This window comes from Mya arenaria, chromosome 4 (genome assembly GCF_026914265.1).
Source record: "Mya arenaria isolate MELC-2E11 chromosome 4, ASM2691426v1".
In the NCBI taxonomy this organism is placed as follows: Eukaryota; Metazoa; Mollusca; class Bivalvia; order Myida; family Myidae; genus Mya; species Mya arenaria.
Genome location: NC_069125.1, coordinates 67537806 through 67564974, shown reverse-complemented (window position 1 = coordinate 67564974; position 27169 = coordinate 67537806). Strand labels below are relative to the sequence as shown.

The window sequence follows — 27169 nt, the reverse complement described above, 5'->3', positions numbered from 1 at the left end:
TCATAATTTATAAAATCTATTTCAAAAATAGTCATAATTCATTATTTATATAATCTATTTCAAAAATAGTCAAAATTCATTTATAGTAATTAGAAGCACAACTCGAAACAGTAGCAACAAACTACAGCAGCATGTTGAATCATAAGGAAGCAAAAAGTAATTGCAAACAATTATATAAACAAAAGGTTCTTTGAAAAAAACAGACAAGCTGAAATTGTTATTAATAAGAAGGTAGTAAAAACAATATATCTCCCTCATCAAAGTAAAGATAAAAATATTAAAAACACTTTTTAGTAACGAGAGCAGTCACAGTCACAAAGACTAGACTATTCTGCCACTTTAAGCAAGGATTGCAAAGTTTTGGGGAAACATGCATGGATCACTGTAAAATTTGATAACATGCAAAACCTTCACAAGAATTTCTAACTGAAATAATAAAGGGGCACAATTTGCATTATATGCAAAATAGATTTATCATACTTGTCTGTATAAAGTTTCAATGCAATACATCACATAGATGGTGAGTAAGTTTCAAAACCTTTACCAAAATTTCTAAGTTAAAAGTAGAATATGAAAGGGGCACGTATAACATTATAATTATGCAAGATAAAGTTGACTAACTTGATTATTTAAGAAAAAAAGTTGACTAACTTGATTATTTAAGAAAAATATAGATGATCTTAAAATGTAATTAATAAGAAGATTGTAAAACAGCATATCTCGTTCATCAAAGGAAAGATAATAATATTAATATTAAAAACACAAGTAACAAGAGCAGTCACAGAGACAGCATGATAGACCATTCCACTGCTAATTTTTAGATAAAGGATTGCAAAGTTTTGGTGAAACATGCAAGGATCAAACATTCATATGTTTTGGAATGTCATATTTCGCAGACGTTTTAAGGTGAATTTAGAACATTCATAAAAAATTCTTTCAATAAAGTGAGCTTTAGAGAACTATTATATAAAACCATAACCTTTTGTGATTTAATGCCAAATAAAGAAAAATTTGGTTATCAAATTTTTTTTATGATACTTTTAGGAAAATATTTCATTTTATAAATCAAAATGTGAGGGAAAGATACCAACATGTGCCATGTTTGTCCAATATCTCAGTAAACTAGTAAAAGTAGAAAAAACAATAGCAACAATGAAGAATAAAATCAATACCTATAATAGACGATGGCAACAATTTGAACACTTAGTATCTTAATGAAACAGCTCTAGAATACAGTAGTATTTAAAGCGCATTTGAATGAAATATCCACCAAAGTAAAGCACTTTATAAGATTCTTGTTTTTTAAAGTTAGTATTTTTTTTTTTTTAATTTAACATTTATATTAGGAACACTATTCCGAAACATCAAATATACACCATCTTTCCCATGTTTTTTCTACCTTTTATATATACATATTTTTTTTTATTGCACACCACACTTTCAAAACACATTAACATTTCAGAAAATAGATACAAAAATATATACCAAAGCTAAACATGCACACTCGATGTGAACACAGTAGCTATCAATATAATGAATTATCATTCGATTCATTTAGATAAACATTATTTTTCTGTAATTAAAGAGATTATCCTTTTAAAGAACTTATACAGTAAAACTTCTATTTTCATATGAAATATACCGACGCTGCATCGAAACCGAAATAACTCGAGGAGTCGAGCACAATAGCCAGTCCCAAATACACAAATCATGCATAAAACCTTGACTCCCTCGAGATCATAATTTCACATTTGTTCAAGTTTCAAGTTTATTTACATCTTTGGCATATAATATGCATGAGATGATGATATAGAAACAAGTTTGAAATGGTTTAAACAAAACAGTGAAACAAATATCAGTAACTACATAATATAAAACACAGTGAACAGAATGTGTGCAGCACTTAAGTTGAGATCAAATTGAAAATAATGTTTACAACAAAATACAATAATATCAGATTATGACTGTGAATGTGAAAATTAGCGAAAATAATGTTTTAAATAAAACTTTTAAGGTCAGGTTAAGAGTCCTTGTAGTAATGGAGAATGAGTCAACAAAATTATTGAGATTAATGGAAGTTAGACATAATTATCTTACAAAATAAAGCAAGTTTAACTAATTGGTTTCTATCTTTACAGTTCATAAGTAATTCAAGTTTTAACATATTTGGATGAGCATAATAATGCTGCAGTACAAAGTTAGATCTTATATCTTGAAAATAATTACATGCTAACAAATAGTGGTATTCATCACCAATGACATTTTTATTGCAAAAAGAACAAATTCTAAGGTTATGTTCAATATTTAAATGTCGCCCCTTCTCTATGGGTAAAAGATGATTTGTAGTTCTAAACTTACAGAGTATTTTACAAAGACTATATGGAATTTTATCTAAATATTTTTCAAAACAGAATTCACTCTTAAAATAACGATAAACAGTACATTTTGAAGATTCCTCTACAGTACTTGGCCATTGCTGTAAGAACTGATCTTTCAATCTAGTGTACACAATTTTCTTGAAATATTCAAGGTTAACAACTTAAAGTTCATCTACAATATTTTTAACAGAAGATATCCACGGAGAAATAAGAATATTTTATTGTGTAAAACTAACAAAGTATTGTACAATAATTTACATATTTTATTATTCCTGGCATATATAATATATATAATATTCCCCCCCTGGGTAACTAAGCATTCTGCATTTTGCTTGAATGGAAAGAGGTGTCAAGCATAATTCCCCTAACACCATGCAATTTGGAGTACACTCCTTAAGATTTAATATACGGTAATTTTACAAAATTTCAATTGAAATTGATCTATAATATTAAGGCTTTCAAAAGCCCACACCTCACTGCCATATAACAAAATTGGAGCAATCATAGCATTAAACAAGTTTAATTGCAGGGACACTGGAATTTCCCGAACGCGGGAAACAAACAACAATTGCCAAACGCCAAAAGTTTTAAGAATTGCAATGACAGTTGAAAGGAAATTTGAGGTGTGAAAAACCATTTATCAATGTTTACGCTATAAGTTGATAAGGGCATTTGAGAAGATAATTATAATTATAATATGCACTGTCATATTTCAATGTTGCTTGTTGAGAAAATTTGCTTTTTGTAATGATAAACTTTACTATTTATTCATTTATTGGTTTTTCTTTTACATTTAGTATACTACAGCCTTTGAACATATGAGCAATTTCCAAAAACGCAATACATAATCGGTGTCAAAGTAAACATTCAGTTTGACGACTTCAAACCTAAAATACACTGAAAGACTATTCATAACAGACTGGGAAAGTGAAACTTGGTCCTTCGAACCATCGGTTCCTTCGAGGCTTTAGCTCGGAACCTGGCGTCCTCGAGCGATCGCAGGTTTACTGTATGTTCTTCCTTTCAGACTCATGATTTCGACTTCCTTTTTGCGACCTGTAATAGAATGATAAAAGGAATTAAAATCCTACTATCTGATTAAAGAAACTATGCATACAAAATCACAATAGCAATTTTAAATAAAACAAGAAATGCCACATTGTGACCAAACCAGGTATTCAATGATAGACAGAAGAACTTCAGCCTGTGTTGTGAGAATGATAAACAAGCTTTTTTGTTGCGTGTTGTGTGTATGAAAGAAGATGCCAAATTGGTAAGAGGATAAACACAGAAGACAGGTTGTATGCATACCAAAACTTAGTTAAAATATGACTCATTTGAAATCATGTTTTCATTTAACCAACATAACAAGGTTCAGTAATAATAAATGAACTGTAACTTACTCAGTTTCAACTGTTCTTTTTCTATTTTAAGTAACAGTGACCTTGAGCCTTGGGTTCCAAAATGCAATCCCATGAAAGGTATCCTTAAACTCTTCCTATATACCAAGTTTGGTCACAATATGTCAACCTTAGGTTAAGATATTCAGTTTCAACCATTTTTCTATTTTTAGAAATAGTAACCCGGACCCAAAGGGTCCCCAAACACGATCCCATGAAAGTTCTCCATAAGTTCCTCTAATATTCCAAGTTTGATCACAATATGTCTAACTACAGAAAAGATATTCAATTTCAACCATTTTTCTATTTTAGTTCCAGCGAACTTGACCTTGACTAAAGGGGCCCGAACACAATCTCATGAAAGGTTTAATGAACTCTTCCTATATACTAAGTTTGGTCACGTAAATTTTATGTCAACCCTAACTAAAGATATCAGTTTCATTGTTTTTTTTATCTAAGTAACAATGACCATGACCTGGGCCCAAAAAGTGATTCCATAAAAGGCTGCAATGAATTCTATCTATTTACCAGTTTGGTCAAAATATGTCAATCCTTTTCTAAATGTTCTTTGTCTAGTTATAGTGACATTGACCTGGACTCTAGGGGCCTTAAACGCACTCCCTTCCAAGGTCTAAACAAACTCTTCTTATATACTTTCTTACTTTGGTTACAATATGTCAGCCACAACTAGTTATTCAGTACCAATTATTTTATTTTTTGTTTATGGTGACAGTGACCTTAACATTGACCATAGGGACTCCCAACGCAATTCCATGAAAGGTCTCCATAAACTCTTACCATATACCATATACGTTTCTCTATTTTTAGTGACAGTGACCTTGACCTTATGGGCCTAAGTTCTCCATTAACTCTTCCTATATATTGAATTTGGTCACAAAATGTCAACCCAAACTTAAGTTATTCAGAACTGACCCTTTTTCAATTTTTAAAAATGGTCACCTTCACCCTACGGGCCCCAAATGCAATCCTGAAAAAGGCCTCCATAAACTCTTCCTATATACCAAGATTGGTCACAATATATAAACCCTAACTAAAGTTAATCTGTTCCAATGGTGAATTTGATGCCGCCCACCCTCCCGGTTGAGAATGTTTGCCAATCTTATAACCAGGTTTCACGTTTAAAACACATTTACCGTAACACTGAATAGTCATTTCTGACTTGGTGGAATTGCTCTCTTATGCAAAAATCTGATTAATGGCCTTGAGCCACCTTTGGTGATGTTATAAATTATAATTAATTAATTAATTATATGTATATGTATTTTTAATGAAAGCAAAAAACAAATAAGTTGAAATAATCGGTATAATCGTAATTAGTTTTTGTTATTATTTTAAGCTGTTTCAAACAGTTGATATGAGTCCTGAATATGGGTTCAAATGTGTTTTAAGCAACATGATTTAAAAAACCAGGAGGGGTCATCATTTCCTTGACCCATCACGTCTCCCCAATAAAAAATACATTTCCTGCGCCACAGTATAACTAGGTATGGTCCAATCATAGCACTGATGGACATTTTTACTGGAGACACAATAAAGGAACTTAGGATCATATATGAATAGAAAACATACTTTAATATTATTTTAACAATGAACAAGTGACTGGGTGTATTTAGTTAATGTATTTTTACAACACTCACGTTCATATTAGCAGCAGCCTGCCTCTCAGAAGCTGACCCATTGGTATCAGACGCATGACCGTCTAGGCACTCAAGTGGATTCTTCTTATTCTTTGTTTCTTAATAAAGGAAATAATAGGAGCATCAAAGTTAATCTCATTTCCATTTAAGTTGATTATGTGAAAGACTTCTTAGTTTTTAAGGACTAAATGAAGCAAAGCCATAGAGTCATTCTATATATATATATAATTTGGATTATTTTAAAATTTGCAAGGCATCATAGCATATATTCTAGTAGTATAATAATTAAAACAAGAAATGCAGAGATGTGATGAAACCAGGTTTAGCTATCAGAATATTATGTTCAAAAATATTTTGTTTACCCCAATTACAAGACTATTATATTAGAGCATTAAGCAAAAGTTGCTATAACCTGCAAATACTAATATCCATTTTTCTATTTCAGCACAAGCAACCCTGACCTCAATTAACAATAAACATGGTAAACCTCAACATCAGCTTGCTAAATACCAAATTACTCGCCATATGTCATCCAAACTAATCATTGAACAAAAACCTGTCCTCAAAATTGATCCAACAAGCCCTAAATGCAATCCCATGGTTGGTTTCCACATGTGCTTACTACATGCCAAGATTCATCCCAAAACTTCACTCCGAGCTACATCTTCACATGAGTTTGCTACATACTAAGTCTCATCACTATACATCACTTATTTAAGGTTATGGGCAGGGAATTGTTCTTACAAATTTTAGAAAGTGACCATGACCCCACATTAGCCAAATGCATTTTCAAGGTACATCTCATTATGAGTTCTATCACTATGAGTCACTCCTGACTAAAGTAACTTATTGAAGCCTGTTTTTTCTAATTTTAGTAACAGTAACCATAACAGTGACACACATAACCCAAATGCAATCTCCAGATAAGGTTGCTATGTACAAAGTTTCATTACTGAAGTAAGGAAACCATTTTTTTATTTTTAGTAAAAGTGACCTTGACCATGACACCACATACCCCAAACACAAACTCAAGATATGTCTTCTCTTGACCTTACAAAGTATACTTAACTTAAGTTATTGAGCGGAAACCATCAGTTTTACCAAACAAAATCACCATTCTAATAACCCGGTTTTCATTGAAAATGTGGTAAATAACCCAGAGAAATATGGTGGTATGGACAGATGGGGGGTTTATAACTGTATATGGTACTTACATGTTACTGCTACTCTGAGCCTTCACATATGCCTACCGGTATTGTCAATGGTTTATAGATAAGACTAATTCAGTCTCATGTGCATATGTGATATTTTCAATTTTTTTTGTTCAGTATGTTATGTGTGACTGGGGCAAGTATCAGCACCATGATAATCCTTCACATTCTTCCATTATACAGATCAACTAAAAATCTTTGAAGTACCTGTGAATGTTTCACCTGAAGCTGGAGTGTCCACACATTTCAATGTGGTCTCATCATCACTTGATACTGTAAGAAATAAATAATATAAAAATCTGTGTCTGTCTTTTAAAATTAAAAAAAAAAATGCCCAAACTTTTTATACTTGAGAAATGTTTGAAAGATAAGTCACAAGTAAAACTACTGCTATCACTGGGTGTGTTTAATACCCCCACCACACCACTGAGAGTGATGATTGCTCTTTGAATGCCCCATGATGGTGAGAAAGCATTAATTAGGTTAAAGGTACTAAGATCCACTATATAGATAAAAAGACTACAGCATGTGTGCAATAAGGCATGAAATGTTCTGTTTACATTTTTAAAAGCATAATATAGTTTTTAATTTATTTGACTGTTTAGCTGTCTTCAAGGTCACTATGACCATGTCCTGAAAATCAATTAGGATCATCTGCTGGTCATGACCGTAGGACCAAGCATACTCTAGTTATCAATTGGACAAGTTCTTGTGTTCAAAGTCAACAAGACTGTGTCCTTTGCAGTACTGACTTTAAAACCAATAGGTGTCATCTGCTGGTCAGGACCAACTTTCCTACCAAGTTTGAGGACCTAAGGCCCATGTGTACTCAAGTTATCAATCGGACACAAGGTTTGGTCTACAAACCACCTGATGGACCAACTTACAGACATTAACAAAGCAATACACACCCGCTTTTTTAAAGGGGGCATTATTATGTTCAGTTTTCCCTTACTCACCAAGGACATCAGCTGGCACGTTGTCCCAAGTGAACTTGACTTTTGATGCCAATATATTTTTTTTAAGACAGCTGAGGGTTGCCTCAGGTCCGTCTCTCCTCCTCCATTCCATAAACATCTCAAAAATAACTTCCTGAGTACCATTGATTTGATGGTCCATACGAAAACGATCAATTCGTTCATTTTTAAATTTCAGCTTTAGGCCAATGCCTTTCCAGTTGGTACCAAATAAGCCAGCCAATGCCCAAAACTGTGGGTCTGAAGGCACATTATCTTTCCAGGGTACTGAAAAAATTTAATAGACCGTCTTTTAATTGGATACTTGGTATGAAAACGTTTTTTATTCTTTCATAACACACCAAAAGATTACCCCTGACAAGATTGTTTTAAAAGCAAGGGTGTGAACATTGTTTTTTCTACCTACGGTAATGTTTTAGACACCCAAGGTTTAGTAAAGAAACCACTCAATAGAATTTGAGATTTGCAAATTCAGTCCAATAACTTTTTCTATGCAAAAGTCATATACATATGCACTGTGTAGCAACGAAGATAAAGCAATGGTACCTCTTTGGGGATCCCGGTATGACCGTGTACGTCGAGGCAGACATTGGGGCTCTGCACTATCACCCTCACCAGCCTTGTCTGAAACTAGCAGGTCATAAATGCATCACATTTGTCAGCTGGCTCTATGTTTTATATTTATCTTTCAAATTTCTTTAACAGAAAAACTTGACCAATAGTTATCTGAACATTGAGAGATAACAATACCTGCACATATATGTTTTAGATTAAAGTTTTAGTTCAAAAGAAGGCATATACATGACAGGTCCAAAATGAAAAAAACTAGAGCTATCACTGAAGGTGATTAATACCCCTGAACGCCGCCCTGATATGAAATTGCAGTCAACTATTTGGAAAGCCAACCTATAAATGACAACTTTATTTTATGGACTATTGTCAGTTATTCATTTTTTGATTATGTTTTTAAAAGTTAAAAAAAAGGTTTTAAACAATGTCAGTGATGCTAATACTGAGATGTTAATACTGATATATTTGATGTTCTAAAGCACAGAATATACGATTGCCTATGACCATCTATAAATGAGTTAAGTTACTTTTTTTATACCAGTAGTTTTAAAGTAATGGTTTATATAAACATATTTAGAAAGGAAAACACATAAAATGTTATGGATGAGGTTATTTTTGTTTTGTACAATTTGCGATTGTTACTGTTAAAATTAGAAAATAACGATTTTATAATTGTTGTGCATTGCACAAGTTTACATGGCAATCAATAAATGTTATAAAATTTCCAGTTTTGCTGAGGGACAAAATTTTGATTGAAGAGAAACAAACAAAAGAGCACTAAAAATGTATGTGAAATATAAACAAACCTCTTTTGCCTGAACTTTATGTATTCATCAACTTGGTTCTTTCATGAACTTTATTTAAACTGTTATCACTGATGGACTTTCTTTTTCTTTACGAAGTAACAAAGGGCAATAACTCTGTGATTAACTAAAATGTAGTTGTGGTTCCTGTACACTGCACTTCCTCTCATTATGATTTATCATTGTATGAAGTTTTATGAAATTCCATCTAGTAGTTTTTAAGTTATTGTCTGGACAAAAGTTTGACAAAAAAACACAGAAATAGGCAATAACTCTGTAATTTGCTAAAATAGTGTAATGATTCATGTACACTGAACTCCTTCTCATTGTGCTGTACCATTGTATAAAGTTTGATTACATTCCATCCGGTAGTTTTCAAGTTATGTTCTGGACAAGAAAAAGTAAAAGAGGGCAATAACTCTGTAATTGGCTGAAATAGAATTGCGGTTCCTGTACACTGCACTTCCTCTCATTATGATCTATCACTGTAAGAAGTTTTATTAAATTCCATCCAATGATTTTCAAGTTATGCTCGGGCCAAGAAAAAGTAACAAAGGGCAGTAACTCTTTAATTAGCTGAAATAGAATTGCGGTTCCTGTACACTGCACTTCCTCTCATTATGATCTATAACTGTATGAAGCTTTATTAAATTCCATCCAATAGTTTTCAAGTTATGCTCGGGACAAGAAAAAAGTATTAAAGGCCATAACTCTGTAATTAGCTAAAATATAGTTATGGTTCTTGTGCACTGCACTTCCTCTCATTGTGCTTTACCATTGTATGAAGTTTCAATAAATTCCAACAAGTAGTTTGCAAGTTAATGTCTGGAAAAAAATTAGACAGCAAAAACCCCAAAAAGGACAATAACTCAGTAATTAGCTAAAGTAGAGTTATGGTTCTTGAACACTGCACTTCCTCTCATTGTGCTTTACCATTGTATGAAGATTCAATGAATTCCATCCAGTAGTTATAAGTAGTTAGTTTTAAGTTATGCTCCAGAAAAGGTAAATGGCAATGGACCGACCGACAAACCGACCGACCGACCGACAAACCGACCACAGGGTGACTCCAATATACCCCCTTCAAACTTCGTTTGTCAGGGGTATAAAAATGGTTCAAAGTCAAGACACTTTTATTTTTTACATCTGTGATGCAAGATATGCGGCTTATGCCTACCAGTCCCTTTTGTCATCATAGCAGTTTCTTCCTTTTCTTTATCATCTTTGCTTTTTGTCTTCCTTTTCTGTTTGATATTTGAAAAATAATTATAAAAACAACAACATGTTTCAATAATAAGAGTGCTACAAATGAATACCAACACTTGTCTGTTATTGTTTTTTTCAGGCTTTCAAAGAGCATAAGTAAAGCCATAATAAACATGTTTCTAAATATGGTAACATTATTACTTCAACAAAATTGGCATAATAGGCATGGTGGTGCCATTATCATCAACGTTATAAACGCCCTAGGGCTTTTATCAGTCATGTGATGGATAAAATCCCTGCGATCGACCACACATGTAATTGTATGCCAGAGTAGACACTTGCACGTGAATATCAGAAAACATTGCGGAAAATATAACTTGAGTTACATGTACCACTTCATACTTTTCCCTCTGTTTCTTGTTAGACAAGTTTTTATATTTTAAATAATTAACTTCAAAAAAATGCAGAATTGTATATTACTTTAGCAGTAAACATGTCTTTTAAATTGATGGTTCCTTTGTCATGTTGAAAACATTTAAACTAAAGTTTTAAGCTAAATAAGAGGGCCCTGAAGGCCCTGTATCGCTCACCTGATCCAATTCAAGTGTGAAATAAGTGTTTTCAGGGCGAATTTTAATTTTAAACATTTATACCTGCTGGAATTAAAACATATATTACTTAGATCCTTCCTAGTGACCAAGTTTTTTTTTAATATAACGGATGATTTTTGTATCACGTATGACCCAGTTGCAAACCTTACCTTGCTGTAATAAGTACATTCTGACCAGGTTTCAAATAGATAAAGTAGAAAATATGGCCTCAACAGTGTTTTAACAATGTTTTCTATTATTTGACTTCGTGACCTAGTTTTTGAACTCAGGTTACCCAGTTTCAAACTTGACATAGACTTCATAAACACAAACATTCTGACATAGTTTCATGGTGATCAAAGAGAGAATGTAACCTCCACAGTGTTTACAAAGTTTTTCTATGATTTGACCTAGTGGCCTGGTTTTTGACCTCTGATAACCCAGTTTGAAACTCTACCTAAAGATCATCAAGAATAACATTCTGATCAAGTTCCATGAACAAATGGTCATAAATGTGGCCTCTAGAGTGTTAAAATGCTTTTCCTATTATTTGACCTGGTGACCTAGTTTTTTACCGCACATGACCCAGATTCGATCTTGGCCTAGAGCTAATCAATATAAACATTCTGACTAAGTTTCATGAACATACAGTCATAAATGTGACCTCTAGAGTGCTAACAAGCTTCTCCTATGATTTGACCTAATGACCTAGTTTTTGACCACACATGACCCGGATTCAATCTTGACTTAGAGATTATTAATATAAACATTCTGACTATCTTTCATGAAGATACAGTTATAAATGTGACCTCTAGAGTGTTAACAAGCTTTTCCTATTATTTGACCTGGTGACCTAGTTTTTGACTGCACATGACCCAGATTCGAACTTGCCCTAGAGCTAATCAATATAAACATTATGACTAAGTTTCATGAATATACAGTCATAAATGTGACCTCTAGAGTGCTAACAAGCTTTTCCTATGATTTGACCTAATGACCTAGTTTTTGACCGCGCATGACCCAGATTTAAACTTGACTTAGAGATTATTAATATAAACATTCTGACCAATTTTCATCAAGAAACATTTATAAATGTGACCTCTAGATTGTTAACAAGCTTTTCTTTAAATTTGACCTGGTTACCTAGTTTTTGACCGCACATGACCCAGATTCGAACTTGGCCTAGAGCTAATCAATATAAACATTCTGACTAAGTTTCATGAGCATACAGTCATAATTGTGACCTCTAGAGTGCTAACAAGCTTTTCCTATGATTTGACCTGGTGACCTAGTTTTTGACCGCACATGACCCAGATTTACACATGACTTAAAGGTTATTAATATAAACATTCCCACCAACTTTCATGAAGATACAGTCATAAATGTGACCTTTAGAGTGTTAATACGCTTTTCCTTTAATTTGACCTGGTGACCTAGTTTTTGACCGCACATGACCCAGATTCGAACTTGACCTAGAGATTATTAATATTAACATTCTGACCAAGTTTCCTGTAGATACAGTCATAAATGTGACCTCTATAGTGTTAACAAGCTTTTCCTTTAATTTGACCTGGTGTCCTAGTTTTTAACCCCAGATGACCCAATATCGAACTCGTCCAAGATTTTATTGAGGGTAACATTCTGACCAAGTTTCATTAAGATTGTGCCCAATTGTGACCTCTAGAGTGTTAACAGTCAAATTGTTGACGACGGACAACGACGACGGACACAGGGCAATCACAATAGCTCACCTTGAGCCCTCAGGTGAGCTAAAAAACTAGAGCTATCACAGAATGTGATTAATACCCACACACGTCCAAGTGTCAGAAATACTACCTGGATAGAACAATTAAAGAAATCAAGTGGAACATGTTTCACTGAAGGTAAATGTGCAACAGAATTGTCAATAATTTAGAGACATGAGGAAGATTGGAATATATTGGTATTGTAATGTATTACCATCTATATCGCATTCACTTAAAGAGAAAAGTGCTAGCGATCTATAATAAAATGAAATGTAGCTTTCGCCATATCATTTCGAAATTCAACCATGAATGAAACAGATGTGGACCAGACACAAACTATCATCAGTAAGGCTTATACAGCAAAACAAAACTGTCTATGTTTGGAGGGTTGCTGTGACCGTGACCTTGAAGGTTGTCATACTATGATGATAACTTCATCCAAAGAATTCTAAAACCTGACCTTGTATGACAAAGATACAGACCAGACACCAACTATAAGTAAGGCTGATATAGCAAAACTAACTTAGTTCAGAAGGTTGCTGTGACCTTGACCTCAAAGGTAAGGGCATTGGTCTTGTGTGAAAATGTCCTAATGCTATGGTGGTGCTCGTGATGCTAATGTAAGCGCTTAAAAAAGTAAATCATTTGAATATTACTACAGTCGAAACTCGTTGGCTCAATATCTCATGGGTGGATATCCTCGTTGGCTCAAACCAGATCAAAAGGATCGATTTTCTTTTACTGTTTGTTCATACAAAATTCGCTCGGATGGCTCGATATCTTGAGGGTCGATATTTCTCTACACTCGCTGTCATATTCGTGGTTCCAAGTAAGAATTTCACTTTTGTTTTGTTTGCTTGGGTCGATGTCATTTTCACGAGTTCAGGTTAAGATTTTCACACCTTGATTTGTTTGCTTGGCTTCATTAAGCACAAGGCGCTAATTGATTAAAATTGCTTCATTGCTAATATAATTATTATCAAAAAATGGTTATACTGTTTGAGCAAACATGCCATCACTTTAAATTCTATCTCTAATTGTTATTGTTATCCATGTATACATTTAATGCATTTTGATAAGGCGACATTCACATAAAATATTGCGCTGAACACTTTTCTCAATGGATGTATTCTTAAAAATTTCAAATGCTGAGCAATCTAGAGAAGAACCCGGTACAACCGGGGGTATCTAGATTGGCAACCTCAAAGGTTTCTGCCTTAGGAACTTCTGCCTTAGGAACTAAAGGGACAAAGAGAAAACTTACAGTTAAATATTATCTTGAGGAAGTATGAGGCCATAAAGGCTGTTGAGAGTGGACGAAAATCTAAAAACCAAATTGCAGAAGACTTCAGCATTCCGCAGAATACTCTTTCAACTTGATTGAAAAACAAAGACCAAATTAAAGCCAGATTCCTTACCGGTATCAAACAAATGTAAGCTAGCTCTTTTCTTACGGATAAAGCATAGCAAATAACAAACGAGGTAAACACGTCTTTTTGTAACAAATTCAAGAAAAAATCACATTCTGTAAGCAATCCAGCTTGGCTCGATATTCACGAGGCTTGAAGTATTTTAGCTGGTCCCGAGAATATTGAGCCAACGAGTTTTGACTGTATAATAACTAAGGCTTTGAATGTTCCAAAGTATAGTACTAATAATGTGACATAGATATATAGCTGTAATAACACTGACACAATTGAACTACTTAGACATACACCTTGGATGGTGACGGTGATGATAGTCCAGACGTAGATGTTTTGGGAAATGGGAGTCCAGGTGATGAAGTTGAAGCTGATTGTAAGGGGAAACTTTCTGCAGGGATGGTAGCTGTGCATAAGTCGAGGAGAGGTTGGCTGGCTGGTTCTGAAGTGTTGTCAGGAGGGGAAGCCATGCCCATTGCAGTCTGTAAATTCAGTATTGCTTTACTAAATATCACTGAATAAATGGAAGGCGTTATCATCAAAATGCTTATCTTTTTAATATTCAAATCGTATGAAATTATGAAGCCTTCAAGGCCATTTTTTTATTTACAGTACTCCATCTATAATAAGTCGTCATAGTCTGGTTTATTTCTAAACAACTTCTGATTTCATGCCGCTTGCATTGGGGACTTCTTGATCTCAAAAAACTTATATTTGATAACAATCTTTTACAAATTCTACATAGTATGTGTACATGGAGGCATTATATCTTGGTACTGGAGGTTTATCTTCAAAATAAATGTGCTAAACTAGTCAATTAAACTGGGTTTTTTCTATTTCAACTAACATTGTTTACAGAACATGAGCTGTCGTAGGAAATCGTGCTCCACTACTCTGCTTTGTTTTAGAAATGCATATAATAATGATGTAATATGTGCCAACGAAAGGTCTCAATGAACTCTTCCTGTATACCAAGTTTAGTCAAATATGTCAACCCTTACTTAAGTAACTCATTTATTACAGTACTAACCATTTTTCTATTTTTGACAACAGTGACCTTGACCCTGACCATGACTCTCGGGGCCCCAAACACAATCCCAAGAAAGGTCTCTATAAACTCTTCATATATACCAAGTTTGGTCGCAATAGGTCCACCCTTACTTAAGTTATTCAAAACCAACCATTTTTCTATATATAGAAACAGTGACCTTGACCTTGATCCTAGTGCCCCAAATGCAATCCCATGAAAGGTCTCCATAAACTCTTCCTAAGTTCCTATATACTATGTCAAACCTAGCAAAAATTATTCGATATAATGGGCGAGTTTGATGCAACCAACCCAAACAATGAAAAAACTCATTCTAATAACTACTTTTTGCTTTGTGAAAACCTGGTTAAAAATATAAAGAAATAAAAATATAAAAAGTAAAAAATAAAAATTGTAAGATGGTTGTCAATAGTTGTGTGAAGTATTAAGTCAGTTGAATGAAGGGTATATATAAGTTTTAAATTAAAATCCTAACTTGCCTGCCCTAAAACTTTAACCCAAGTTCCCAAGTCAATCAGGGGCCATAATTTGTATTAAGTATAATATGGAGGTATGTAGCCTCATTGTGTGATGGTCCTGAACAACTGTGTAAAGTATTAATTCAATTGAATGTAGGGTATTGGGAGTTAAAAGTGAAAATGCCAACCTGCTCTAAAACTTTTACCTATAAGTTTCATAGTCAATCATGGGCTATAATCTATATAAAGGATAATGTCGAGTTATCTAACCTCATTATGTGATGGCCCTGAAAACTGTGTGATGTATTAAGCATATTGAATGAAGGGTATTGGACTTATAAGCGAAAATCCCAACTTGCCCTAAAACTTTAACCGGACGCCGGTGCTGGGATGAGTAGTATAGCACTCCTTATTCTTCGAAATAGTTGAGCTAAAAATGGAGCTTGTTATTCTTTTGTATTCATTCTGTAACAAGTATCAAATATAAACATTGTTCTCTAACTAATCACTCATCAAGAATGTAAATGTCAAGACCAAATACAGGAATAGCAGCTATATGAAATACATGTACATGGTAATGAAGATCAAAATCAAAGCCTTACACTTACAAACACTTCAAACACTTACTTCTCCAGTTTTGAAGATTTTGAATTTAAAACCATCCATGTCTTGTAACCGAGTTTCTGAAATGTAAACAAGTATACTTTAAGTGAATTTTAGAAATATTTACCTGACACAATGAAAATGAATGTCTTTATTGGATATTGTGTCAATGTATGTTAATGTTGAAAATAAAATACAAAGCACAATGGCTTTGCTACTAGATATTGCTTTTTTGAAAAAGCACTTGTCTCCCCTATTGTGTGGTTTTAGCTGAAAAATAATCAATGAACTTTTGCAGCTACTTTTGGACTGGAGACGAACCAACAGTGACCTTGAAGATTGGCCCATTCAACAATATTCAATAGTGAAAATCTACTGCATAAGATCAGTGTTCTCAAAATAAATAGGGATCATCTACTAATCACTACCAACTTACATACCAAGTATGAAGTTTCTGGGCCCAAGCATTCTAAAGTATTGAGCGAAACCGTTTTTTTCACCTCAAGGTCGCTGTGACCTTTCCCTTTGACCCACTGATCTAAAAATCAATATGGGTCATCTACATGTCATGACCAACTGGCAATACAAGTATGATGTTTCTGGGTGCAAGTGTTCTTTAGTTATTGAGCCAAAACCATTTTTCACCTTAAAGTCACCACCAACATATCGTTTTTCACCTGAAGGTCACAGTGACCATGACCTTTACCTACTTATCTCAAAATCAATATGGGTTTTCTTCTTGTCATGACCAACCTGAATACCAAGAATGAAGTTCTTGGGTCCAAACGTTCTTTAGCTATTGAGAAGACACTAAGTTTGATGTAACAACAGAGCAAAAACAATACTGGATGTCTCCACATGAATGACATAATAAGTAAAAGGTCATTATTTTGTTTACATAATTTTCCTATCTATAGAAAAACATTAGGGACAGATGATGGTCAGACACAAATGTACATACATTTGGTTGGACACATGCCAAAAAAAATATTCCCAAAATATACTGTAGGTGTCTGACATTGATTAATACATGTATTTGATAAAAATAAAATCTTACTGATGTCCCTGAGAAGCGTTCCTATCTGGGCCATCGTCAGGTGTGAGTCCTTTCGTGGGTTTTTGTAAAATTTATATATAACGTGTATTTCTTTTCCTTTTATCGGGTGTATAATTGGCATTTTGCTCACAACTTCAACCTTTACATCTTCGCTCAATACTAAATATTTTATACTCTTCATTGATTGAAGTTCAGTCATTACTGTTCCCATTTTTTCATCATTTTTCATCACATAGATGACTCTCTCTCGTCTTCCCGTTTCATCATTAAATAGGTCATCTTGAGCCTTGCAATCAAGAATTTCCCCAACATAAGGATTCCAATTGTACTCTGGCCTATGAAACCCTCGCACCCGAGGACTTTCTCCACTTATTTGGAAAAGAAGAGGGCCAGGCATTTCAGAAACCACTTTCTTCGCCTGAAATATTGTAATTTTCAATTAAAATCAAACAATAGAAAATGTTTGTATAGGACCACAAAATGCAATACATGAATCATTTGAAACCTCAAAATGGCTACCATTAGGTTTAAAAGATTTGTCATAAACTTTGAAACCATTGTCATATGGCACTTATTTATAAGGAAACTCTCATATATTGAAACAATAATAACTTTTGGGGAAATGTTTCCCTAGCTGGATTGCAAGTATTGCAATCATTAGAAGTAGTAAATTAGGTTTCTGAAAGCTTGCACAAAGTAGGCAATATTTATGAGTATATCTTCAAATTAGACTACATTTATAATAGTAGCAAAATAAGAGACAGGAATAAAAATGAAAGCTTGTGCAGTCGACCATCTTACACTACTATCAAAACTATCATATGACAAAACTGCAGGTGGTCCTTCAATATTTAAAATTGGTTTCCCCAATCAGAACTGATTATATTTATAGTTTGGTGAATATTGACATTATTTAGAAAGATAACAATATAGCAATATAATTTTAAACTAAAGGTCTAACCCTTTAGAACATGAAATTTGTTTCGATTTAATAAAGGATTAAAACAGATCAAAAATCCACGACCAGAAAATTTAGTTTGAGTATGAATGATTTTTGGCCCCAAGCTTAAATCAATGTTGTAGCTCTTTTTTCACTAACTCTTTCATAAAAAAACCCATTTTGGGTCCAAACTTGTTATTAAAGAAGAGCTGTCACAAAGACCCAGTGTGCTCCACCATATCGCCACTTCTAACCAGATATTTAAGTCATATAATTACGGGCAAAAATTTGCATTACATGCAACTTGAAGATAATTATCTGACTTGATAAATAAAAATTTGCAAGAAAGTCTGATGGTTGGGAGACAATGTCTTAAGTTTCAATAAAATACATGAAATAGTTGCTGAGATTTTGAAAACCGTAACCAGATTTTCTAAGTTGGTTAATAAAGGGCCATAATTTGCATTACATGCAAGATAAGTTGAGTATTTTGGATGACTGTCGCGAACATCGCGAAATAACAGACTTTTATTTTAATATGAGTTAGTTAAATATACAATACTTTTGAGAATGATTCTTATGTTATACAGATGTTATATGGTTATCATTTGTTTAAACTTGAATTTGTATTCCATTAAGCTTTTTACAATATTACAGTTTAATCTTTTAAGTATAACATTTTTCTTTAGCACCGTTGACCTTGTAACTAATCGCTATGAGTCTACCGGTGTTATTCGACGGTGTCATTGCTCCGGCGGAGTCCCACGAATAACACATGAATTCGTGCTACTCACGATACTCTTGCACTTCATGTTTGTTTTGGCGGTAAATAAGAGTATAAAAGGCTTTGTTGGGCGTTTAGGAAAGAGTTGAAAAAGTTAGAATAAAAAAGAGTTAAAAAGTGAATTAAAAGGAATTATAATTAAAAAGAGTTACAAGTGATTTAAAAGGAGTTAAATAAAAAGAATTTAAAAAGGTTTATAACATCGGACTATCAATTATAAATTGGATTATTTGACAAATTGTTGGATTATAATAGTTAGAAAGTGTTAACATCTGGAAATAAATTCATTACTTACTATTCAATATTTTGGACATTTACTGTGAATTGTTATTGGAATTAAAATTGTTAAAACTGTATAAATAAAGAAAGAAACAGTGAAAAATTGTGTTTGTGGTCTTTCATAAAGTTAAGACCTAAAGTCTAATGTGGCTAAAATAAAAACACCGCCACAATGACTGGGAGACATTGTCTAAAGTTTCAATGCAATACATCAAGTAGTTGATGAGATATTGACTTATGTACGCTTACATGCAAACCATAAAAATAATTTCCAAGTTGAAAAATAAAGAGCCATAATTTGCATTATATGCAAAACAGAGTTATCCTACTTGATTGATTAAGTGAGTTGGATGGTTAAAACTCCTGGCAGAAAGTTTCAATGCAATATGTCAAGAAGTTGCTCAGATATTAACTCATGTTTGCTTACATGTAACACTTTAACCTTAAAAAGGTTAAATAATAAAGGGTCATAGTTTTCATTTTATATCATAGAGTGGTATCTAACTTGATTAATTAAGTTGGTGTTTTTAATAGCTGATAACCAAAAAATATCAAATGATTGGTGAATGCTAAAGGATTTACAGTGATCTAGTATGGTCTCATAAGATAGAAATACCGTGTTTTCTGCACAATTCTTTCAAATTAAACTTGGAATCCTTCATAAGAACCATTGGTTATGACATTTATTCATCCTTTGTGGTATATTTAAACAATTATATTACTTGAGGAAAATTGTATGTGGGAGTAATACTGCATCTTTAAAGCTTTATATTAGGGATGCTAATGAATGGCAAAACTGAATTAGAATATTCAATAACCAAAATACATCTTTAAGAAGTAGTAGTAAACTATAATTATTATTTGCTAAAGTAATAGCCAGGGCAATTTAACCCTACTTATTGAAAGCTGCACTCTCACAGATTAAACGTTTGGACAACTTTTTTATTTTTTGTCTTGGAATGAGCCAATTTTTGCGAAAATCCATAAAAACAATTATATAAGACCGCTGACAAAATATCAGATTGCAGATTTTAATATTTAAGTTAAAAAATAAATGTTTTCTGCATTATTCTTAAACAGTTAGTAACTATTTAAGCCATAAAACATTAATTTTTGACAAAAAAATAAATAATCTACAATCAGCAATCTTATATCATTGGTTTGCAGATATTAATGCAAAAATTTGCTCTTTCCAAGACAAAAAATAAAAAAGTTGTTCAAATGGTCAATCTGTGAGAGTGCAGCTTTGAAAGAAAGAAAGCAAACCCAAAAAAAATCTAATTATTTAAATTTTGCTGCCTACAAATTTGTTAACAATGTGAAATTAGATTGATTGCTGGTCAAATGGCATTATGCGCCAATCATGAATGGACGGAATTTCTGTAGGACAGGCAGGCTTGTTCTGGGATTGAGTTCTTCTAAATATACGAAACTATGGAAAAGCCATTGATCTGTGATTTGAGCAATGTTGCAGAGAAGACAACACATTGGTGTGAAGGCCGATTCCTTAAATCCTTTATTGGCAAAGGCATTTATGTTTACCGAAAATTATTGATGACACTTGTCTTATAGCCAAATATTGTAAAATTAAAAGGGTTTAATAGTACCTTACGATATGTCCCTAAATGACATATGACACGTGTTTAAGTGTATTGTCATCACATTCACATCTATGGCATTATGGGCCAATCATTGTAAAAACAAGATAAATGAAGTGTATACACAACAACAGAGTTGTGGGCAAAATTATTTTTATTCTATTTATTCAACAACAAAAATTGAAAATTTGAATACCAATTTTGACATTCGAATACCAAATGTTTGATTGAATATTCGTTTGCATCAGTACTTTATACAGAAGATTTCTTGAACACCATTCTCCAATGACGACAATTACATTCTTTTGTAAAGCCTAATCAAAAAAAGCCTACCTAACCTACCTGTTTTTGAAACAGATGTAACCCTAACCAAACTAAAAAAAATTGGCCTTAAACATACAGTCGAAATCTGTTGGCTCGAAAAAACTAACTGAATGTGTATTTTTATTTGACATGTTAACATTGAGTTATTTACCTATGTTATCTTTGCTAGTAAAGAGTGTTTATTCAACATTTTTCCTGTACCCACATCGTAATGTTCGCAACATTACACATTTGATACTATGACAATGCTATTATATTTTATAATAAAAATCGCAAAAATAATATCGATGTCACTGGCGACGAATCTGGTTCTTTTAGGGTCTTTATTTTTCAACCAAGTTGAAAGTCTATACTGCGGAATGACCTTGTCACCCAAACGCAATCTCATCATTCTAATAATCAGTTTTCAACATGTGAAAACCTGGTTAAAAAATAAGTAGTTGTTTTGTCAACATTTTTACAGTTTGTCAATCTTTATTATTATTAGCAATTAATGCAAATATCATGCCCTATTCACCCGAGCAACAATTGTCAACATGGTCTTTGATGGTACAAAAAGGCTACAGATAGTGTTTTAATTGAATTTTACATTCAAAATATTATGGATGCTTACCACTGTCAACCTTGATCTAGTTATTTGATTTTTTTTTATAGTATATGTATATACCAAACCACCCCCACCCCCACCAGAGGATATGGCATGCATGAGGATGTTTCCCCAGCTTGAACTTCCCATCTATAAACCATCTTCTAAACTGTCAGACGTGGTGTAACTGCTGCAGTGGGAAATAATGTGTCTTTTACCATCTGTTCGTACAACTGTGCAGAAACACGTGTATTGTAATTCCGTTGCTGCCAACATTCCCACACATCGCAACAGATAGAAATAGTGTATGCAGCTGGATAGAGAGGCCATGATTGGTGACAAGACATAATCGAACAAACACACGCTGTTGTGTTATTATCATTATCACATAAGCACCAAACACACGCTGTCATGAGCGGTTAATTGGATCATTAATTGCTCAGGTGAAAAGGTTTTGTCATATATTGACTACTGGGAAACACAAGGAGGCAATGCATTCTTATAGATGTTTAATACCAGACTGTTTACATGATATTCTAAGAACAACTTTACGTGATATTCTAAGAACAACAAGGTTACGAGAGGTTAAGAGGCAAGAACCCTAGAGGTCATATACAGTTCCCATGACCAGTTTTGCTTTATACCCATTTATTGTGTGAAATAGCTATATAGTAACATAGTTCAAACAATTGTTCATAGACATAATTTTTTACGATCTTTTTTATGGTAAATTGTTACGGATTACAAGAATATTGCAGGGAACATGTATTAGTTTAGACTATTCAGAAACGACAAAACTGCTTATATCTTACAATTTACTAGCCGTTTGGGTGGTTGGTGGAATTACCGAAAACTGGAAAAATCTGGAAACCCCTTAAATTTTCTTAAGTATATACAATAGAGTATTTGAGGTGGTTTGTAGGCCAGAATTTAATACTTCATTGTGTTTTCGTGGGTTGTATGCAGTAGTTGTTGGTGGTTGGAGAGAGGGGGTTGGGGTGGCCTTAACCCGGAAACCCCTTCAATTTTCATAAGAAGCTATGAAGAAATCTCAAATACTACTTTCAGATACTTCATTTCAAAGTGTAGAGGTATTGGAGGCTAGTGTGTGAGGGGAGGGATAGTTGTGACTGGGGCTACTATACTATACTCTATATGTGAGTTGTGGGTATTGTGGGGAAGACAGAGGGGAAGAAGGGGTAATTTAAAGGGTTCAAAAGCATAGCAAATAACCAGGAAACATCTTCCATATCATATACATGTACATTATTGCGCAGGTGTGGGTGAGGCTTGGGTTCATTCTGTGGCTGTGGAGGGTATGTCATGTGTGAGGGTGTTGGCTACGTTGGTGAGCTAGAAGGGTTGGCGACTTAAAAATGTCTCAAATCGCTGCAACTCATTTTCCTGAAAACACTTTCATAATACTTAATATTTTATTATTGGATAAAGTGATCAAAATAAACTTGGTTTGATAATAATTTATGCTTGGTGTGAAATATCCAGTTCTGCACTGGGCAGCACCAAACTGCATGGTATGACACTCCAATCTAAGATCTGATAATCTGAGCTGGCAATCAAGATTAAGAGCAATACACAGAAGTTGAGTACTACACACTGGATTGGGGTTATTGAGTATTGTGAACTAGTTCTGTATCAGTGACTGATGTATTGGTATCAAACGGGAGCTGAAGTATTAAATTGTCCTTTCGTGTGTAAGTCAGCGAAACGAATTATGTGTCTTAACATGACCAGAGGGCCTCCTCGATGTGTGGCCTGGATATGGCAGGGTGAATAAACTATCTGTACTCCATCTGAAGTAAAATTAATAACATTCGAATAATACAACTCTTTTGAAATTTCAAATCCACATCCATCCTGCCATAACTGAATGCTCTCATATATGGTTGAAAAATTAACAATATCACTTCGATAAAGTTTGTCTCTTTTAAACTCCGCATTTGTTCCTTTGCCATGCAGAACTGCAACATTTATTTCAGCATAATTTATACCTTGTTGCAGTTGGGTTGTACCAAAAAGTAAGTATAAACTTTAAGCTTTAAACATTAAACATAACGTGTATGATAATGAAAGAAGAGGGTTATCAACACACTCATGAGCTATTTTTGCATTGTCGAATACACATTATTTGGATTTAAAAAAACAAACATTAATAGTCCGCCTATTTAACAATATTCTATCGAAGGGCGAATAGCACTCGGCCAGCAGGCTCAACATTGGCCCGCTGAGTAGCGCAGCTTGGTAAGTACTGATCAATAATCGACTGGGACAAATAAATTACCATAGCATGACTTTGATGACAATATCAATACTACTGTGATATGCATTCAAAATACTGAATAATTTTCAATAAGTCTACATACAGTAAGTATTATTATCTATTGTGAAACATATATATATGTTTAATGTGATTGTTCCTAATTTTTTTCCTGCATACAATTTAGGACATTGTATAACTTCAGTTTTTTACATCACACAGTCAGGTCTTCCCCTTTACCTTCATTAATAGATATCCTTTAACAGATAAATAATGACCAATTGAATGAACATTTTTTTCAAACCGTAAAGGTGCCTTGTTCCACGGACAAATACATGAAAATTTGAAATGACCATATATCAGCTTCCGCATGATACCAATACACAACTCTAAAACACAACTAATACACAATAACCCCAATCCGTGTATTAAGTACACAACTTCTGTGTATTGATCCTAACCTTTATTACCGGCTGCTGTCTTATCAGATTTCAGTGTGCAGTGCGGTGCTGTCCAGGGTACTTCACAAGTTTCATTACAGAAATTGAATGAACAAAGCATTCTATAGTATGTTTATTTTGATCACGTTTTCCAACAATAATAAAGTTAGTGTTAAATGCTTTAGACAAAGAATAAACAAAATGTAATATACATAACTGGCCAGTAAAATGAAATAAAAAAATGAAAAATATGATAACTCCCTGTATTATTTAAACCATTAAAATCAGCCACAACCCTCCACCTCTGGCTTCAACAACCCGCCCCACCCCTCACAGTGACACACAGCATCCTCTCCTCATAGAGGGTGAAGTCATACATGCCATATCCCCGGGGGGGGGGGGGGGGGGGGGGGGGGAAATCCCCCGGAATTTCGATCCAACCCCCGTTTTTTTTTTTTTTTTAGAAATTTTACATCAGACACTAATGACAAAGTGAAACCACAGTATGTGAGTGAAACTGAATGTAAAGAAACAACTCCACAATGCCAAAAGGAAACTTTTACAACAAGTTATCAATTAATTTGTAGTAATTATAAATCAAAGGCAAAGAAATATTGCTATTTTGGAAGGAAGAAATTAATAATATTTATTCTATTCTCTTTTTGTCTGAAAGTCATCAAAGCTGATAGAATTAAGCACATTTTTTTAAAAGACTTTGGAGGAAGGTAAATTTAATTTAATTGTCTCGAAAACATATTTTTCCAATGACATATTTTGTTCTGCAAGTGCATTACAGTATGACATGACAGTGTATCATAAGAATATGATAAAAACATAATGACATAAAATAATTCTGTATAATGAAAAAAGTTAAGAGGTTTTCAAAGCAAACTATATGTGAATACATTTTTTCGTACTTGCGTCTAAAAAATACTTTAAAATTTCGCCAAATTAGACCTGCTAAAAAAATCCCCCTGAATACAACCAAAATCCCCCTGAATTTTCAGCCTTTTGAACAAATCCCCCTGAATGGTCTCCAGAAAATATGGCATGTATGGGTGAAGTGTAAACATCAGCCTTCAACAGCTCGCTTACGCACTATGATGGGGATGTTTTGTAGTAGTTAACTGTAACATCTGATGCATTTTGTTAGACTCTCCCCCCTAGCTTTCTTTCCACTCACCACCCACCCCGACCCACACACGACATACGCCCTCCCATACAATGTAGTATGAGCCAGAGCGCAAACCCTCCCCGCTTTGTGAAGTAATGGAAGTGTTTCCTGGTAATTATCTGTAGTTTTAGCACTCTTTAAATTGCTCCTTCTTGACAAACGTCTTCCCCACACAAAAAAACACCCCTAGCATAGCAGCCCCAGCCACCTCCATCCCTTTGCGTACAATAATTTATACGATAGGCAAAAGCAAAAAAGTGAACATTTAAGTTTTTTCTCGCCGAAATCCATCACCTCCAACTTCCCCTCCCCTTTTGACCCCCCCAACACACTCACAGCATCCTCACCTCACAAAGAGTATAGTATGAGCCCTAGTCTACCACACCTCTTCTTTGAAATGAAGTATCTGAAAGTAGTATTTGAGACTTCTTCATAGCCCCACCCCCCTCCTTCTCCGACTTTCCCACCCCTCTTAAGCACCCACGATATACAAACCACAATACAATAATATAAAATATTATTGAATTCATAGAAATATTTTGATCAAATAAAACACGAAAATGTTGTTACTGGTCCGGAATTCCCCGAACAACTCAATATAGATTGGGACGAACTGTGGTTTCGACGAAACCTCCGCGTAATTTTGGTAGTTCAAATAATTGCACGTTGAAAGATTTTTTACTAGTTTTGATATGGCAAATCCTTCAGTTTAAGGATTAGAAGAATCCCGTATTACACGTATATTATTATAGACTACTGTATTTTGGATTTGAATATTTGCGTATTGTATATCAACCAGCCCAATCGGAACTCCTCGGCTAGTTGTTACGATTGCAACCAGCCCGCTTACCTGGGATCCCAGTTTTTGTCTGGTACCCAGCGTACTCTGCACATCAAGAACCATTCGGAACTCCTCGGCCATTTTATCGAAAACAACCTCGGATGTATGCCGGTATATCAGTTGAAGTAGTTCGTAAATTTTTAAATTATATCATTAATTATATGTATTGTTTTAGAGTTGTATTTATTGATCTAAGTTTAAATTGATTGCCAGTGAAGTGAATTATTGTAAACAAAATTAAGATTCCCACGAGTAAAGTCATAACGTTTAACTGCTTAATAAAATTACTACGCGATCTACTTGCAGCGGACTTAAACGTGCCACTTTTTGAGTATGTAAACCGTCCAAATACATCCGAGGTTGTTTTCGATAAAATGGCCGAGGAGCTCCGAATGATCAAGAACAGCGATGATGAAATGCAAAGGGCAGGTGCAGTGCGTTCAGTAAGGCGAGCGTTTACAAAACGCTCGCAAACGTTTTGTTTTGTATCCCTGTTGCAACGCTACGCATACACGTTAAGCGGGAAACCAAACAGCGAACGTTCGCCGCAAACATCTTTACTGAACGCACTGGGCTATTCCGTTCGGAGCTCTTCGGCCATTTTTATCGGGTGATGCTAAAGCCCGGTACCCGGTATCACTTTCCGATACCGAATTAAGCGCAATCGGGATATTATCAGATGACAAATAACGGTTTGAAAAGACCCGCTTTTTATTGCCTTTTGGAGGTGTGATTATCGGATAAAGATCTCTGATGTTGTCGGTATATTTTTTTGTTCAGTTTTACGGAAATATATAGCTGTT

General features: G+C 34.1%; 1 protein-coding gene across 6 annotated transcripts; it reads right to left on the bottom strand.

The window, feature by feature from the left end:
• On the bottom strand, positions 1–26705 carry LOC128230216 (uncharacterized). 6 transcript variants are annotated; one of them, XM_052942301.1, is made up of 11 exons: positions 26021–26079; positions 22449–22499; positions 17126–17543; positions 16093–16148; positions 14256–14441; positions 10175–10241; positions 8171–8254; positions 7607–7891; positions 6855–6920; positions 5437–5534; positions 1–3434 (listed from the first exon to the last, which is right to left on the bottom strand). In XM_052942301.1, the coding sequence occupies exons 3-11, from the start codon at positions 17520–17522 to the stop codon at positions 3408–3410; spliced, it is 1266 nt and encodes a 421-aa protein (XP_052798261.1). In that variant the 5' UTR covers positions 17523–17543; positions 22449–22499; positions 26021–26079; the 3' UTR covers positions 1–3407. The 6 variants fall into 6 exon arrangements, with proteins under 6 accessions (XP_052798261.1, XP_052798255.1, XP_052798256.1 ...); XM_052942295.1 differs by lacking the exons at positions 22449–22499; positions 26021–26079 and adding an exon at positions 26376–26705; XM_052942296.1 differs by lacking the exons at positions 22449–22499; positions 26021–26079 and adding an exon at positions 26376–26705 and having other exon boundaries at positions 8171–8248.
• Positions 26706–27169: the final 464 nt, after the last annotated feature.